The sequence below is a fragment of the Tasmannia lanceolata genome, unplaced genomic scaffold (genome assembly GCF_043159265.1).
Source record: "Tasmannia lanceolata isolate RefF3 unplaced genomic scaffold, GAP_Taslan_0.1 ptg000006l, whole genome shotgun sequence".
Classification (NCBI taxonomy): domain Eukaryota; kingdom Viridiplantae; phylum Streptophyta; class Magnoliopsida; order Canellales; family Winteraceae; genus Tasmannia; species Tasmannia lanceolata.
In genome coordinates, this window is record NW_027518683.1 from 15,494,500 (window position 1) to 15,512,741 (window position 18,242).

General features: G+C 38.1%; 1 protein-coding gene and 1 pseudogene across 2 annotated transcripts; one reads left to right on the plus strand and one right to left on the minus strand.

The window, feature by feature from the left end:
- LOC143879872 (3-ketoacyl-CoA synthase 10-like) lies at positions 1–3,657 on the plus strand. Its single transcript, XM_077382527.1, has 3 exons — positions 1–447; positions 1,349–1,933; positions 2,745–3,657. Exons 1-3 carry the CDS (start codon positions 55–57, stop codon positions 3,291–3,293), a joined length of 1,527 nt encoding a protein of 508 aa, XP_077238642.1. The 5' UTR covers positions 1–54; the 3' UTR covers positions 3,294–3,657.
- A 394-nt stretch (positions 3,658–4,051) lies between these two features.
- LOC143879873 (glucan endo-1,3-beta-glucosidase 6-like) lies at positions 4,052–12,808 on the minus strand (annotated as a pseudogene). The gene is made up of 2 exons (XR_013251422.1): positions 11,776–12,808; positions 4,052–5,199 (listed from the first exon to the last, which is right to left on the minus strand). The product of XR_013251422.1 is annotated as a glucan endo-1,3-beta-glucosidase 6-like (transcript).
- Between the last annotated feature and the right edge of the window lie 5,434 nt (positions 12,809–18,242).

Genomic DNA, 18,242 nt, shown 5'->3' on the forward strand with positions numbered 1-18,242 from the left:
CCAGTTTATATACATATTTTTTCATAGACATATCAATAATTGCACTTATTTTCCATGGCAAACAAACAGGAAATTCTATCGCCCGAGATTGTGAACCGAGGGATCGAGGGGTCCGGACCGTATGCGGGTTCACTTAGTTTCTCAGTTAGGGTCCGACAAGGCATGCCGGATTTTCTAAATTCGGTTAATTTGAAGTACGTCAAGCTCGGCTATTCTTATCTTATTAATCATCGATTTTATTTCATAATTCTGCCATTTCTTATCCTAATTTGCGGAATCAAAATCGGGAAGGTGACATGGGGAGATCTACTGCCGATATACGATATGACGAATGCTTCTTTTATTGTGGGATTGCTAGTTCTAATAGTGTATGCTTACCTCGATTTAAGTCCCCGGTCCACTTATTTAGTCGATTTCGCTTGTTATCGGCCACCGAATGAGCTTAAGGTAAATGCAATTTATCTAAAATTTTCACTAATCTAACTTTTAATCTTTCCATAAGTGTTTTCATGTGGAAAGTAGTAGAGTGTGCTATTTAGTTTTCTAAACGGGGGCGATATTTCCATCCCTATGGCCATGCTTGGATTGAGAGAAAAACATTTCTGAGGGAAAAATTTTCTTAGTAAAATTGGTTCTTTCAATGATCTATGGGGAAATTATATGATTATGATTAATTTAGAAGGATTTTATCATAAATTAAAGGTCTCTCTAAATAAAAATTGGGATTTGCAAGGGGCCATCTTTGGGGAGGAATAGTCCCTCTGCCATTGTAGCCCAAACGATTGATTATTGGAATCGAATCAGTGCTATCTTCTCGCTACTTATCTCATATCCTTGCATAGAGCATTCGCCATTTTTCATTGCATTGCATCATTCTGGGTTTTCAAACACTCCCCATTAGGTGTGGCGTCTTTTTGGGTGGCTCTACACGTGATTTTCTTTTAATATCAAGGAGTTTGTTGGGTTTTGAACCCGAAGACCTATCGTAAGGCAAAAGCTCTGAGCCTCACCATGTGAAAGTGAAATCTACAAAAGCTTAAGCTATTAAAGTTGTTACTTAATCACTGTACTTCAAGACATCTCTTTAAAAAAGAATTAAAAGCAAGGAGGAGACATATAGGGCACGTTTGGTACCAAGTGGTGAAAGAAGGGTAGGGCCGGTGAAATGGCTAAAAAATCAGGTAACTAGTGTATCGATCAAGAAACAAAAAACTCTACTCAAAATAGGAATCTCTATCCTTATCCCACCCGCTCTACCCCTCTATCACCACTTGGAGACACTAATTTATCAAGGAAAAAAAAAATTTCATGCAGACATGACCTTACTGTTTGTTGGTTGGTGTTCAAGATCACAAGGTCCAAATTCATTGAACTGGCGAAAAAATCCGGCAACTTTGACGAAGCAGCGATCGAATTCCAGCATCGGGTTCTCAAGAACTCCGGGATCGGAGATGAGTCCTACCTGCCTAGATCCGTCTTCCTCCCTGTAAACAAGATCACTCTCAAGGAAAGCCGAGAAGAGGCGGCCACGGTCATGTTCAATGCCATCGATGACCTCCTAGCCACCACTGGAGTACGGCCGAAAGATATCGGAATCCTTATAGTGAATTGTGGTATTTTCAATCCTACACCATCGCTCTCCGCAATGGTGATCAACCATTACAAGCTTAGAAGGGATATACATAGCTTCAACCTCGGAGGGATGGGATGTGCAGCTGGAGTGATCGCCATTGATCTAGCTAAAGATCTCCTTAGCGCGCATCCGGGCACGTATGCACTAGTAGTGAGCACAGAGATTGTGACTTTTGCTTGGTATGTAGGGAAAGAAATTGACATGCTCGTACCCAATTGCTTCTATCGGATGGGTGCCGCAGCTATGTTGCTCTCCAACTGCCGCCTAGATCGATGGCGCTCCAAGTATGAACTTAAGCAGGTAATTAGAAATAAATGTTTTCTCCACAGTATTTCTAAGCCCCGGAGATTTTAATTTTTTTTGAATGGCAAAGAATTAAATTAATAGTGAAAAGACACAAGAAACCCCGAGATGATCAAAGACAAAGGGTCCAAAGATTTTAATATTACTATTATTATATTTTATTTTAGTTTCTTTTTTATTTGTGCTCGTGTGTGTGCGCGTTTAAAAATATTATTTCCAATTAGCCTTTAAATACCCGTAATGTTAATATGCATAAGAGACTAGACATTTTTTTTGAAAGATATAAAAGCGTACTTTTTAAGTAACTCTAAGAGCGCGATATTTCTACCATAAAAGAATATACGGGTACGAGTATTGGAATATCGAGTATCGGATTCAGTAAACCACAAAAAGAATGATTAATAAATATGCCAAAATGTTTTAATTAATTTTTAATTTTTATATATTTTTACATAATAATATGGTTATAGAAAGTAATGTATTAGAATTTTTAATAGGTTAAGAAAATATAATACTTCATTATCATAACAAAAACTTAAGATATTTTTTTGAAACATAATAAAAAAAAACTTACTATTACAATGGATAAAACTCAAAACATACCGTAAGTATACAATAGTGTTAAAAATACGTACTGAATCCTGAAGTATTGAAATTCGATACATGTATTTTCAAACATTTCATATTCTTCACTGAACAAATGTTTTACAAATTAGGGATTATAGGCAAAATCCTTTTTTTTTATTTTTCATTTTTTCAGTTAAACGTTTTTTAGTATTCATATAATTCAATTATTGAAATGATACAGCTTGTTCGCACCCACAAAGGAGCCGATGATCGTAGCTTCAAGTGCATTCACCGTCGGGAGGATGCCGAGAGGAAGCCGGGCCTTTCGGTGAACAAAGACTTGTTGGAAGTCGGCGGCCACGCGCTCAAGGCCAACATCACCACACTGGGTCCACTAGTCCTTCCAGTCTCAGAACAATTCCAATTCTTCAAGACATTGCTCTTTATGAAGGAGACAGAGATTTACATTCCAGACTACAAGCTTGCCTTTGAGCATGTGTGCATATTGGCTTCTAGCAAAAGGATTTTGGATGAGTTGCAGAAAAACTTAGAGCTGACTGAGGAGTACATGGAGGCTTCAAGGAAGACTTTGGAGAGGTTTGGGAACACTTCGAGTAGCAGTGTGTGGTATGAATTGGCATACCTTGAGGCTAATAGGAAGATAAAGAGAGGGGATAGGGTGTGGCAGATTGTGTTTGGGTCAGGATTCAAGTGTAACAGTGTAGTTTGGAAGGCACTTAGGAGTGGTGGGAGGCCTAAGAGAAGCCCATGGATAGAGGATTCTACTTAGTAAACTAGACTATAAAACCTTAATCTGTAAAATATATTAGAATTGGTCTAGCTAAGATGTCTAAACTTTCTTATATAATTCAATAAACGCCCCAAATACTACTTACGTTAATATGCAACGAGAAATAGAAAGGTGTTTTCTTCTTAGTTTCTCCTGCAGTAAGAAATAGAAAGGTGGTTTCTTCTCTCTTTGGGCTGCTTGTGTACGATCTTGATTGAGAGCACGAGAAAAATAGTTATGGTTTGTGGGTTTATATTAGTAGTTGTAATCTTCGTAATTTTGTTTTCTCACATTAGAAGATCGTGTTATCGCCTCATTATGTATCCCCTGGCTTGTCTATTTCTACTATTCTTTTTTTCTTTTTTCTTTTTTTGCGTGCCATCAGATTGGATTTTTCCGAGCAAATTTTTCTGTACATCAATTGTACATTCTTCGTAGTTTCGAGGTTTACATTGCCAGACAAGGAACAATACCGGTGAGGTTTGCACCAGAGACAAGAAATGAGAGACCGGGCTCTTTAAGAGCATCCACAAATACTAGTTGTAGTCAGTAGGACAATGGAATCTAAAGTACATACATCAAAAGGTAGATTTTGATGCATGTAAATATGTAATTAGATGATTTGTGATGAGAGAAGAAGATTTCCTAACGACGCGGTGAGATGAGGTTGTGACCGTAGGATCTTCCTCTCTTGTTTTTTGCCTTCAAATATTCAAAACTCGAGTTTCCCACCAAATTAAATAGAAGAAAAGCAGTGGTAAAAGAAAGGAAATCCATAAATAAATGTCAAAACTCAAAGAAATGTTAACATACAGAGAACACCCACCACCAAACTAACCACCAGATTTCCAAAATACCTGAATCTCCGATCACTTCCGGACTGACTTGGCTCGATCATGATCGGAAACCTGCAATTTGTAGTTGATGGATTTGTCGTTGTTACCATGGAAAGATGTGGAAACTTACATGCGCTATCTTCCTGATCAATCTTCTGATAGTAACTGTTGAATGCATATGAAATGTTCCCCCGGGCGTCCAAATCCGCACACGTTGTTCCATATCCAAGGCTCGTGCAATCGGCATTGGCACAAGCAAAACTCACACTTGGCCCCACTTCTGGATTGTCAAGGCTCGCCGACGGCGAGAGCACACACCACTTTCGGCTTAGATACTTCACTTTCTTCGCCGGAACCAAAGTCCCTGAGTTTGTTGACCCTAAATTAAGCTGATACTTAGCTGATCCATCGTAGTTAAATATTCCCCAATGACGTTCAAAATTCCCTGGCGCAATGCTCTTCTCATCCTCATCTACCAAGCTAAATAGATAGGCATCAATAGGTCCAGGCCTCAACGGGGTTCCTTTACCCGTTAAGATGTGAGTCATGAAACCTTGGTTAAATTGCTGGGCGTAAGCCAAATTAGCATTCTTGTCTCCGTCCGTGGGCCACCCAATTTCGCCGATAATGATGGGTAAATTTCCATAGCCATTTTTCTGCAAGGCCCATAGGAGGGTGTCGTGATTCGCATCAAACACATTGTTGTAGATGGTCCCCCCATCGCTCACCGGAGTTGAGGTTCCACCAAAGAAGGCATAGTCGACCGGGAAGTTTGAGTCAAGGTAAAGGCTTATGAATGGGTATATGTTGACAGTGAAAGGGCCGCCGTTATCGCTCAGGAACTTGATGATGGCGACCATGAGATCATGGATGTCGGTTCGGAAGTCGCCGCCCGATGGGACGCCTGACGTTGTCTGGTAGACATCGGCATTGAGGGGGATGGTGACCTTTACCTGGCTGCTCAACCCAGCTTTTATGAGGGCACTTTGGATGTTCTGGAGAGCTGGGAATGTTGTCCTAAGGAAGCTTCCATTGTAGGTCGGAATGGTTCATTGCCAACGGCTACATACCTGTTTTTACGAAGATAAAGTAGAGTGAGAACTGAGAAGAGACTAAAAAACATGCAAGATATTCCAATTTTAAAGGTAAAAGTCATGCAAGGTTTCTATCTTCAAGTGTATTTGTATTTCCTTCAATTCTCTCTAATGGATCTTTTCCCATTACCTTCTAAGACAAAGGTACTGTGAAAGTATCAAAACATAACAATTCAACAAAAAAAAAATACATGTGACTTTGCAATTTGAAAGTGGGTTTTTTCAATGGCTTCAATAAGCCAAGAACCTGTTAAAGTAGAAAAGACTAAATAACGCCATCTCCAACAGCTAAAGCATTTGAAGTAATTGGTTTATTCACATGGTATCAGAGCAAAGATCATCTTTTCAGAACTCCTTGATATTAAAAATCCATATGTAATGGCCAACCCAAAAGAGGGGCCACATGCAGGCCAACCCTAAAAATAGGGACCACGAGTGAGGGGGAGTGTTAAAGTATAAAAGATTAAATAATGCCATCTCCAACAGCTTATGCTTTTGGAGTAATTGGTGGTTTCACTGAACCAGGAGATGACCAGGTCAATGTCCTCAAATGGTCTTGTTCTATTATGTCCATCAGATAGTTTCATAGAGAATGGAAGCAATGCAGAGCTGGCTCAGAAACAACTTTTTTTTTTTATGAGCTCACAAACAAATATGATAGAAGGTTTTTGAAATTTAAAGCTTCAAAGATGCAGGAGCGAAAACATCAACTAAAAGCAAAAAACAAGCTAATCCTTTCAACTAAAAGCAAAAAACAAGCTAATCCTTTTGAGTGCCCAAATCACCTAGGAATAGCGAGATTTTTTGCTTTTTTTTTTTTTTTGGCAGAGAAAGAATTGCAATATTCTCAAGTGGAATTGGTATCCTAATCAGAAGACTCCAATAAATGTGACAAGTAATCTTAGTTTTTCTAACTGCGTGAATGAATCATACAGACGTGAAACCATTGTTTGTTACCTACTTCGTTGGCAGACTCAGTTAATGAATATGTATAGGTTTGTGGCTCAGTGTTCTTTACTTGGTAAAGAAGTACTGTATGCTAGGGGCTATTCAGTATTTCAGTGTTATAGAAAGTAAACAAAAGTATATGTAGTTTGTAAAAGTACCATGGTTAAACAATGAAAGAGAACAACTATATAATAAAATCCATTAACTATGTTATTTTTAAAACTATAATAACCATTATTTGCAAATAATATTTGTTTGACCTCAAAACCATTTGCACATAAGATTATATGCAAATAATTTTTAGAGGTATCCAATGTGGCCTTAAGCCTTTCCACAGAAAGAGGAATATTGTAGCTAAGAAAAAGGGGTACATACAAAATCGTGTAGCTTATCAATAGGAAATTACCATAGTTTTTCCAAATACATTTTAAAAAAATTATAGAACGAAAGGACAACTCATTCAAAAATAAAAATAAAAAAAATGCAAGGACAAACAGCGATGGAACACCGGAATATGGGAATCAGAACAAACAGAAACCTCAATTGCTTCCTTTCATAGAGGTTCACAATTTGAAAACCAATTCACTGAACCAGCTAAGCCTGATCAAGGTAACAAACACAGCTCTTTATATTTTTATAGTTTAATAATTTCTTTTGGCAGTTTTCAATTTTTCTTCATTGTGGATGTTATTACTAATTAGTATTATATCCAGTTATGTCTGTAGTCTGTAACAATGTTCTTGTGCATTAATGACTCAAAATCGACATGCCTAGCACACACCCTGTTATTTATGTCCCAACACTGACGTGTCTCCATCCAAGTTATACAATCTAGCAACTATAGCAGAAACTAGCAAGAATTTCTGGCTCATGATGACCTAAGCCCATTTCTGTGGATATGGTTCACCACACCTTGCAAATTCTGAAATGCAAACCACATCTGAACTAAGAATCTGGCAAACAAGTAATAATATTTGTACTGAATGATTCCTGTCCACTATTACTGTCCATCTGGCAACTATAAGCAATCCTATTTGTAGTAAATGATGCATGTGCCTTATTTTGATGTCTGTAAACAAGATAGTAAGGAAAGATGGTAAAAGTTAAAATGTAAGAGCTGAGCATGTATTTAGTTGTAAGGTGAGCTATTTAGACTTCTATGGTCTTCGTGTTTTCTTATTCTATGAGCACCTTGACAAGGAAGGAAAGGGATCGCGCTCAATGAAAATAACACAACATACATGCATACACCCCATTGGAGATATTTCCATATTTCCATATACACTATGCTTCGCTTCCCTGTTCCTTCCCTGTTCCTCACAGGAAAGTGAAAAGCATTGACGACCTTGCTGAACAATGTGTTGGTCTGCATAATATCAAGGAACTGATATATGCTATTGAAATCCATGCGGCAAGACCTATAGAATGAGCTCAGATTCATCCATACCATTTCCAGACTACTTTTGGTGCATTAGCGGAAACTCAAATGAATGCCTTATGCAATCAAATATGAAAGGGGAGTCAAATATTTGAGAAGAGGTATTGATAATTTCGAGGATCACATTGCTGATTGTGATTTGGTTGACCTACCACTCTATGCTGCTTCTTTCACTTGGTCTAACATGAGGAAAGGGAAAGAAATGGAAATCCGATATCTACTTGGATAGGGAAGACCATCTGCAGGACAATATTCAAAAAGCGGGGACACATTCGCTTCCGATCATGACCATGCTCTTCATTTCTATCCCAAAAAACTTCCCTCCATGCAGGGGCGGAACCAGGAATTTACACTTGGGGGGGTGGGGGCAGACTAATTTACTCTATTGTGGTGTTTTTTTTTTTTTTTTGTCATGTGTGTGTGTTGTGTTGTGTGTGTGTTGGTGGTGGTGTGTGGTGTGTGTGTGTGTGGCGGGGGGGGTGGGGGGGGGGTGCGGGGGTGGGCGTGGGCTTATTGAAATGAAACACGAAATTTGGGGCGAAAAAATCATCAGCCATTTTTACTCTCTCTCTCTCTCTCTCTCTCTCTCTCTCTCTCTCTCTCTCTCTGCTATAAAAGGGATTTTGCAAGTCCATAGCATGGGGGGCTGTGGCCACCCCCATGCTATATGTGCCTCCGCCCCTGCCTCCATGGCATCTTTCTGTTTCGAACTGATGTGGTTGTCCCTATCGAAATCTAGAACTCAAGGTTGTGAACTGGCTTGAGAGAATATTCAGAATACATTTTCAAAAGAGGAAAAGCCTAACATTCCTTTACCTTAATAATCAAAGAAGGGCTAAAGATTGCAATACCCTAAGGAGAAATTGAAAGTTAATTTATATTCATCCAGTTATACTGCAGAATTACACAATCACTGAGTATAGATTAATCACATTATTGAAGGTGAATCATACAAATCATCCTAGGGAATCAGTATACAACCACTGATACTGAAAATGACTACATCCCAACTCAGAAGAACCGAAAGAAAAGAAGACATGTATAAACACGAAAAGCAAAACCAAAAGATTGAACAAAGAATGAAAGAAAGACAGCAAGACAAACAGAAACTAACAGACATGGCATTTCCAAGAGAGAGATAGGTATGGATTAACAGCTGAACGTGGGGATCACGACAAAGAAATGCACTTCCCTGCCATCTCTGCCGGCCGAGTGCAGCGAAGGTTCATTCATCAGTAGTAATTACTAATTGTAGCTAATTCAATGACTGAAAGGGATCTGCCCTAACTGAGATGGGCCAGAACTGAGACTGGAGAAAGATGTTTGGGGGGTGAATACCAAATAGAACAATAGGTCAAGATCCATGCATACTCCATTTTGGATCCAGATCGTGCTTGTTGCTCTACTGCTAGTCCCTTTAGGGACTCGTTCAATGGACCAAGGGTGGGAGAGGAACATCGTTCTCACAATTGGAATCGGGTAATGCATCCATCAGAGTGGTTGGGGTGGAGTAGTCTCTCATCCTTGCTTATGCGAGTGATAGGTCTGAATATGCAATAGGGGATCGCTTTGTGGAGGAACTCACTTGATCAAACAACCGTATCAAGTGCCTCTCCTGATGCTGGGATGGCTTGGTTGGGAAGTATAAATAGAAAGGCGTAAAAGGAGGCTTGGTCTGAAATGGTGGGAGATTGAATCATTCCTTCATTCTATTCCGGCTAATCGTAGCAAGCCAACAACTTTCATTTCCAACTTGGCTAATGAGGTTCAGGGCTATTCCGGTAAGAAATATGACATCTTCGATTCGCAGGCAGGATATAGAAATCGAGCAATATCTTTCAATAGTTGTTCATAACTCCTCACCCTTAGTCGCAGCTCTGGAACAAACTATATGCCTAGAAGAGGTGATGCAGATAATGCGGTGTTTGTCGGATTTTGAGTTGATCAAAATGCAATTTACCAAGTCAAAGCCACAGATTGGAAGGCCTGTTTTAATAAACTGGGTTTATATAATGATCAATACACATGCATGCACACATATTCTTTTTGGTAGGGAATGCACAAATATAGTGGACCCATTACCCTAAGTAGGGAACACCAACTACCAACTACAAAGATCAAATATCACAACTGACAAGGTAAATGTCAGGATTTGCATTTTATCTCTAATTTTAGGAAATACAATACTGACTAAGATAAAATGGATGAAAAGATGGAAAAGCAAACTACCATCTAACAGTAGCACAAATCATGAGCTCAAAAACTAGACATTCCAACTTATAGTATAACTTACTACAGTTCATCTCCGAAATCTAGACTACGACAGAGATAATTTTACAACCACCAATTCTGAAATCTAATAGAAGAAGCAAATCATATTAACGGTTATCCACAAAAACATTCAAGACTGTTGTACATCTAGCCCTCCCCAGACCCCGCAATGGCAGGAGCCTTGTGCACTGGTCCACCCTTTTTTACGGTTGACATCATAAACTGAGGTCCAATAAAGTCATGGAACAATAATGTCTATGCTGAGCAATGTATAATCCCACTATAAAATCCGAAATCTTCAGAGCTTTAACCAATTGCGGAAACAAAAATCATGAAATTATTGAAACAACAGCTACAATAGTTTCGTATCTCTGAGGAGAAATAGATGACCATGAGCCATATCAGAAATACAAATACCATCAGATACAAATCACATAACAGCAGACAGCAATTATCAAGCTGTTATTGTCCTCCCCAGAATAATCAGGCTAATCCCTTGAAAAAATCTAGTAAGAAAAATCCCTCAAACTCATCAAAATAAACAGAACCTTGAGATGGGTTTGGTAACCATTCTCATAATCATTCCAACAGAACGTAAAATCGTGCAAGTAACTCGGTTTTGATCGGCAAAACTTTGCATGAAATGCACTTTTGGAAAAAAAAACCTTGGGCCACATTCTTTTTGCTAAACACCATTCACATTCGCTGGAGAGGCAGAATCAGAAAATCGGGGTTACCAAACGCATCCTAGATGTCCTGAGCTGAGAAATGGATCATAAAACTGCAAAGCTGGATAGAAAATCTTAAATTTTTAATAAATATAAAACAGAGATTTTACAAAAAAAATGCAAGAGGAAAGAAATATGGAATTTAATGTCAACAAATGAAAGGCATTTAAGCATTCCAAACAGAATATTAGTCAATTTATAACATTCCACACCATTCTGCTTAGTAATTTACTGCATAAGAATACAGAACAATCAATGAAAAAGTCAAATATTAATGCACTGCGTAAGGGCACAGAACAATCTATGAAAATAATTTTTTTATTCTCATCAATCCCCTAGACAAAAGTAAACATAGAAGCATTAAAAAAATGAAAAATGAATACATAGTTTTAAAACTCCCCCGCGTCATCGTGGACTCCCATGAATGACACCGTTTTACCTTGGCCGTGTTCCGTGTTTTGCCCTACATAGTCAATAAAAACTCCTTTGAGTCTCCTGAATTATGACCACGTCAACTGAGTACTCAGCCACGTCATGCCGACTCAACTAGGATTTTCTTTGGCCGTGTTCTATGTTGTATCCGCATTTTTACATAAACCTTTCCATATCCATATAAGCGAATGGAGCGATTTTCCATTTCAAATAGGACCCAGGTGCAATCACATAATGGTTTTTAAGGAAAGTTGAATCATATTAATTGAATAGCAAGCTCTACAATTTTGACAACATTAACCAGCTTCTAGTAGAGCAAATTGAACCCAAAAAACATCCCCTTGTAGAAGAAATCTGTTACAAACCCAAATCATTTCGCAATATGATTGATCTTCTTAGAGGGAAGATCAGCCTCTAGACCCACTTCAAGGGAAGGGTGAGTCCTCCTTTGTGCTCAAGGACACAATTTCTGGAATAAATTTCTTCATTAAAAACGACTACTCACATGTTATTTATAGAAAACCTACTCGACCAAGCCAATCTAGATAACCCATATCTCTAAGACTCCTATCCATACCAACAACTAGAGAGATGATTCCACAAAATATAGACTAATTTATTCTACCCTAAGTGGGACCCATCTAGGCATGTAACAATATCCAACCACTACCAAAACAGAATGAAAGCATTTCAATCAATTAAATGATATAAGGGGCTAAGGAGAGAGACTCCCACCTGATGTTCACACCATTGTTCACATGTACAGAGACATTCTTAGAAACCCATGTCTCTGCTGCCTTCATACTAGTAGCAAGATTGGCAAGCATGTCATTTGGAATCCCCACCATCACTTCTATTCTAGAGTTTTTAAGTGTATCTAAAGTCCCTGAATCTGCATCAAAAAGCTTCACCTTCTGAAACCCATTATCCCTCAACAGCTCAACTATCACATCTGGTGGCAAAGGGTGGCTTGTTTGAGTCCCCCAATTAGCCCCAATACCACTCACTGAAACTACTAAATAAAAGCTAAAAACCACCCCAAAAATAACAGAAAAACACCTCATCACAAACGCTTCAATCCAAAACAGGTTACAGATTTGAAACCCCAAAAACCACCTTTGAGCTCAAAACAGCTTATCCACTCAAAACCCTAAAAAAAAGGACTTTGGTTACAACCAACAGACACTAAAACGATATCAAAACAAAACCACTAATGGATTTGGAAAAAGTTGACATGGGCTTAAAAGCAGAGGTGGGACGTGTAAGAGATTATAAAAGGAGGGAACCAAACCATAAAAGGCAGTGCAAACCGACTTGGATCCTCCTCTGAAATCCCAAAACTGGTTGTAGACTAGAAACCCACTTCAAAAATGAGATGGATGATGCTGGAAAAATCTAAAAAGAAACATAAAGAAAAGAGTTTGGACGGTTCAAAAAAGATTAAAAAAAAAATGAGAGGAAAGATTAAATGGTGGGCAAAATAAGGATAATAAGGCCCAAAAAACCAGACAAAGCAGTCCAAACTATGTTCTAAATCACCAAAACTACATGTAAAATCCAAAATGGCTAAAAAAATAGTACAAAACTTGGGTTTTTTCAAGCTCTAGTAAGATGCTGGAATATATGTATTTAAAAACGGATTTATTAAACAAAAATAGTGGAAAATCGAGTAAAGGAGATCAAAAGGATGGTCAGATTATAAAGGCATGAAGCTAAGAATCTAGGTCTGGAGTGGAAAGAGAGCTCAAGAATCTGCCACTAGTAGAGTACAAAATGAAAAACAAAGAAAAAAGGCGAAGTGAAATGAAATTAATAGTTGAAATTATTTATTGTAATGATATTGGCACTATATTTTAATAAACGCAAGAAATCATCTTGTCTTTTCTTATTAAAAAGCATTTTTGTGGGTTTTTAAACAGCTGTCAATGGTTATATCAGTTCTTAAAAAGATCTCAGGAACCAATTAAAGAGGAAAAGACAATAAAGTTAGTGTAATTATATTAACGTCGTAGTGCCAATATCATCAGCCAATATTTATACTAGATTGTCTCTGAGAAATCCTGAGGAACCTGTTCTGTAACGTTACTTTTTTGTGTACAATACTGGACACTGACTTGATTCCTTCTTGCCTTAACTTCACGGCGTTATAACGGCGTTAGTTTTGAAAGACCACGTTACCGTCTGCTAACCGTAACCGGATAGGAAGGAGACCAGTAACTCAGATCAGTCACCTGAATTGCTTGACTGCTCTATCTCCACCATACACGTGTCACTCTAATTTGATCGAGATATTCTTACAGTCGGCCAGAGTGGGCCCATCAGCCTTGAAAAACAAGGTAAAGTGATATATTAGTCCCCTTTCTTCCCTTGGCCACTCTCTAGTGTATTTATATGACCAGTTTTTTACCCTACACGGGGTGGCCTGGAAAAGAAAATCGGCGAATAAATCTTGGGAGATGTTATCGGCACTACTGTATTTTGATGAGGGCACTCTTCACTTTATTAAAAGTACGGTATGGCCCGCACCATAGGATGATCCAAACCGTCCATTAGATGGGCCACAGCTTAAATAGGTTGTGCCTCAAAAATCATTTCCATAGGTTGATCCTAGCCCTTCGATCTGAGTGTTAGAGGGTTGATCCTAACCCTCTATAGCTCGGAGGGTTAGGATCAACCTATAGAAATAATTGTCGGGGCACAACCTATTTAGGCTGTGGCCCATCTAATGGACGGTTTGGATCATCTTATGGTGCGGGCCATACCGTACTTTTAATAAAGTGAGAGTGCCCTCATCAGAATACAGTAGTGCTGATAACATTTTCCCTTCCCTTGAAAAATTTCTTAGGAAAATGATATCAGCAGCACAAACTCAGCTTGTCTTTTCCTTTCCTTTTAACTGGTTTGTAAGAGCTTTTTGGGAACTGTAATAACCCTTGACAGCTTTTTACATAATAAAAGACAAGATTTGGTCAGTGCAATAAAAACATTGGTTGTGCTGATATCATTTCTCCAAAGTTAATTATAGTTGAACAACGTTCTGTTTTTGTCTTTTCCACAACGTTCTGTTTTTGTCTTTTCCTGAATATAAGAAAAAGCCAAACAAAAAAGGTCTGGAAAATGGAAATACTGAGGAAGGGGTGGAAATATCATTTTCCTTACGATATGACAAACAAGTGGAGTTGAAATGCTGGAAGAGGGGGTGAAAATATCATATCCGGACCTAATATGGTACTAAATACGGGTGTCATTCTTATGTCATGGTCCACCTACAGCGGGACCCACAGAGGTAATCATGTAGTAGAAAAACGTAGAGATCTAAGAGCTTTCTATCTTGGAATCTCTTTTCCAATAGAAAATAATTTCTCCTCGCATAAGAAAAAGCAAATGGGCAGCTTTTGAGACAAAATATTCTAAAAATAAAACTGGGTTTTCAAAAGTTTATAGGGAATCCAATCCTTATCGCTTACCTTAATAATAACCCCCTCTTTTCGTAAATACACCCCCCTTCTTTTTTGAATTCTCTCTTAGAAATCAATGCCCAGCTTAGGTCTATCAAAGGGCCCGAACAATCCAACGAACCCTGAGGATCCGACTACATTTAGCTGGGATAGAGAAATTCAATAAGAACCGTCTGATCTGAATTACAAGGTCCGAAATCAAGTCAGATCGTGATCTAGACTAAAGGCTCTGTTTGTTTTGGATTTTGAGTCCAAAACTGATTATCGGACTCAAAATCAAACTGATTATTTTAGATTTTGAGTTCAAAACTGATTATTAGACTCAAAATCAGACATGAGTGGACGGGCCCTCCCACCATGTAGAAGGAAAAACCGGGCTAATCTCCTTAGCACCTAATGTAAGAAGAGTTTGTCTCTAACTTTAGGCCCTTATTTTTGGATTGTAGAATTGTTTTTGAAAAGTTTGGAATGGAAAAATATTTTTGAATTTCTACTTTTTTACACACAAAAAATGATAACTTGAACCAACCATATTCAATTTTTATCTAGAAGGACCTTCAATTTATGATGAAACCTTTTTGAATTAGTTAAAATTATATCATTTCCCGCTAAATCGTGGAAAGAAAAAACAATTCCAAGAATAATGTTTTTCTTGTAATCCAAACACGGCCTTAGTGCCCGGAAAATCGGAGGAGGCCAAATCTGAAAGTAAAGAAGAAGACACATTTTCACATGGACCCACATAAAAGGATTCTAGATTTTTCTTTTGAAAAAAAAAATTGTAGATAGGGCTGTTACAATCCTATCAAGAGGGTATCCGATAAAAAATGTAAAACAAAGTGAATTGCGTCATAATCAAAATATGATAGTGCTGATAATTGATTATGCCGTCGCTTTGTCTATTTGTTAAAGTATAATTGATTAAATAATGCCATCAAACTTTGGAATTTTATTTTTCCTTGCTTTTGTAGCTTTTTGTTACTCTCTCCTGCCCTCCCTCACCATTGGGTATGCTAATATTCCATGGAAAAAATTAATTGTGGTCAAACATGGCCTAAGGCTCACAATTTTAAATATTGCCGAAGCTCAAGTAGAAAATAACAAACTTAAAACTGAACGACCTTAGAAATAGTAAGGAAGGATCCAACGTGTGGTCCACTTGGCAAACACGTGGCACTTGTACTTTAACACTCCCCCGCACGTGTGGCCCACTTGGCAAACACGTGGTCTCACTTTGGGCTGACTATTGCATGTGAATTTTTGCTATCCGGGAGGTTTGAATTCAAGACCTTTGGCTCTGATACCATGTTAACTTACCAACTTCTCCAAAAGCTTAAGCTGTTGGAGAAAGGCATTATTTATCTTTCATACTCTAACATCAAAGTCCCTACTTGATTTCGCCTTGTTCCAACTTTCCAACAACATATGACTACGAGATGGATTTTAACATCATTTCAAGAAGTAATCATCAATGGAACAGTGCAAACGATATCTAGGTCTCAAACTTGTTTTCCGTTTTCATTAGCTTTTAACTTAATTTAAGAGTATACTATAGTCACTAAAAAGCATGGAAGCTTTTGGTAAAATTAGCTTTTGGAAACAGGAATTGCACCTGATTTTTCTAAAGCGACCCTTCAAATTTGGCACCCAACACTATAATGACCAAGATACCCCTAGTATATTTGCCAAGCAAGGTTTTTTTGGTCCAGTGATTCATCTTCGAGGGCATTTCAGTCAATTTAAACTTGATGAGATTTTCTTGTTTATTTTATAAGTTCTTACATTTCAGGGGTTGCTTGGACCCCCCGCCCTTCCTCCCCCCCCGCCTCTCCCCTCTCCAATGTGAATGGATATAATCAAATTATAAATAATAATCCGACACTAATTAAAATAATCTAATAATATTCTAGTTCAGCACAACTTGGATTCTATAGAAGGCCGGATGAGTATGAAAATTCCTCATATTCTCTATTCCTAATGAATTTATCAACAATAGCCCAATTGATGGGAAAATGATAACTTGAACCAAACCTATTCAACTGTTTTGCAGATAGCTCTTCATTCCTGCTGCTCATCTGGGAAGTACTAATCCTTTGTATTTATTTATCCTATGACCTAATTAAAAATAACAAAAAACATTGTATTTTTAGGAATCAAATTTAAAGAGTCACAACTGGGTCCCAAGTCTCCAAAACTTAGTAGGGACTGTTAGAAATTTTAAAGGTTTGAAAAGTCAAAATTGCTTTTTGCCTTGTCTTTAAAATTTAGAGGGAAAGATTCAAAATTTGGTTACCCTCTTGTTTCAAAAGCTAGTGACTTTTGAGTTCTATATTAGGTTTAAATAAAGAGATTTTTTAGTGCCCAAACAGTTTATATTTTACCCCATGTTTTTGTTAAGAACACCCCCATTAATTGCTAAACATTTTTATTGACACTCCAAACGATTGTAATGAGGACACCCATTAAAGTTGAAAAACCGTTTTATCTCCAACGATCACAAATGTGAATGTTGGAAGAGAAACGTTCAAGGCTCTTAATGGTGGCTTTTCCCAACGGTCATATCCATAAATGGTGGCTCTTTCCAACAGACACTTTGAAGTCTATAAAAAGGGGAAGAAACATCTTTGTAAAAACACAACGGTGTAGGCTTAAGATCTTTGGACAGACATTTGGGGGTGACTTTTGCCAACAGAAAAAGAAAGAGATTTACACACAAAAAGAATTTTGTTTTTCTGGTTTTTCTTCATCTCCTTTCATCCATTTCGTTTCGTGTTTGAGCACAGTTCTAAGGTGGTTCTGGGTGGACCAGTCAGTGAGTGCACGTGGACTGGAGCAATATTTGGTTGTTTTATCTTGGAGCATCGATTCGCGGATCCCGGTTGCACTGGTAAGAGGCAGATACGATTCTTAAGGAGAGTGACCAGTGGCACGACTCAGCCTCCTTCTCTCTTCAAATCTGATTTTTCAAAACGGTTTTCATCAAAGAGATAAGTGCAATTTGTTTTCCATGTTTTATTTCAATTATGGGTTGATTTACAATACATGGATGTTTGGTTTTGAGTTGCATTATTTTTAGGTCGAGTAACATATTTTCGGTTTAAGTAACCTGTTTTAGGTTCGAAAAACTTGTTTTGATTTCGACTTTCTATTTTGGGTTCGATTAAGCTATATATCATTTCTTCATTAAGATCTGTAGAAATCTGATCCATTCATTTTATCCAACAATCTTAAGAATCGTAATATTTGGGCTACTTAAGATATGGATTTTACCAACAGAGACTCTAATACAATTCACATTTCACAATCGAACTAAATTTGGATCTTCTGATGGCGTATCTATGGAATTATAATAGCCTTTTATGGCTAATTAGAAAAGTTAAAAAATGAAGTGATGTCTTTTATATTATATGTTAGGGCACTGATATCTCCACCCCCCCCCCCCCCCCCTCACGGCTGGCTAACGTTAAACGTTAGGCTTCAACGGCTAACTCTAAACGGAGGATATATTCCCCTTTTTTTTATGACATAGTGCCCCCCCCCCCCCCCCCCCCCCACACACACCTTTAATCATTTAGTGCATGTTTCCCACCTTTACTCTCTCTCTCTCTCTCTCTCTCTCTCTCTCTCTCTCTCTCTCCACAACAGGAACAGTTGATGGGCCCCCAAAATTCTCCTCCTTGGTGCTCAAATCTAACCCACTATGACAGTGTACCGTCCAGACCATAGGATGATCCAAGCGGTCCA

Coding starts and splice junctions, on each gene's coding strand:
- LOC143879872 (XM_077382527.1), top strand. CDS start 55: ATGGCAAACAAACAGGAAATTCTATCGCCCGAGATTGTGAACCGAGGG. Junction 448..1,348: donor GGCCACCGAATGAGCTTAAG/GTAAATGCAATT, acceptor TTGGTGTTCAAG/ATCACAAGGTCCAAATTCAT. Junction 1,934..2,744: donor CCAAGTATGAACTTAAGCAG/GTAATTAGAAAT, acceptor GAAATGATACAG/CTTGTTCGCACCCACAAAGG.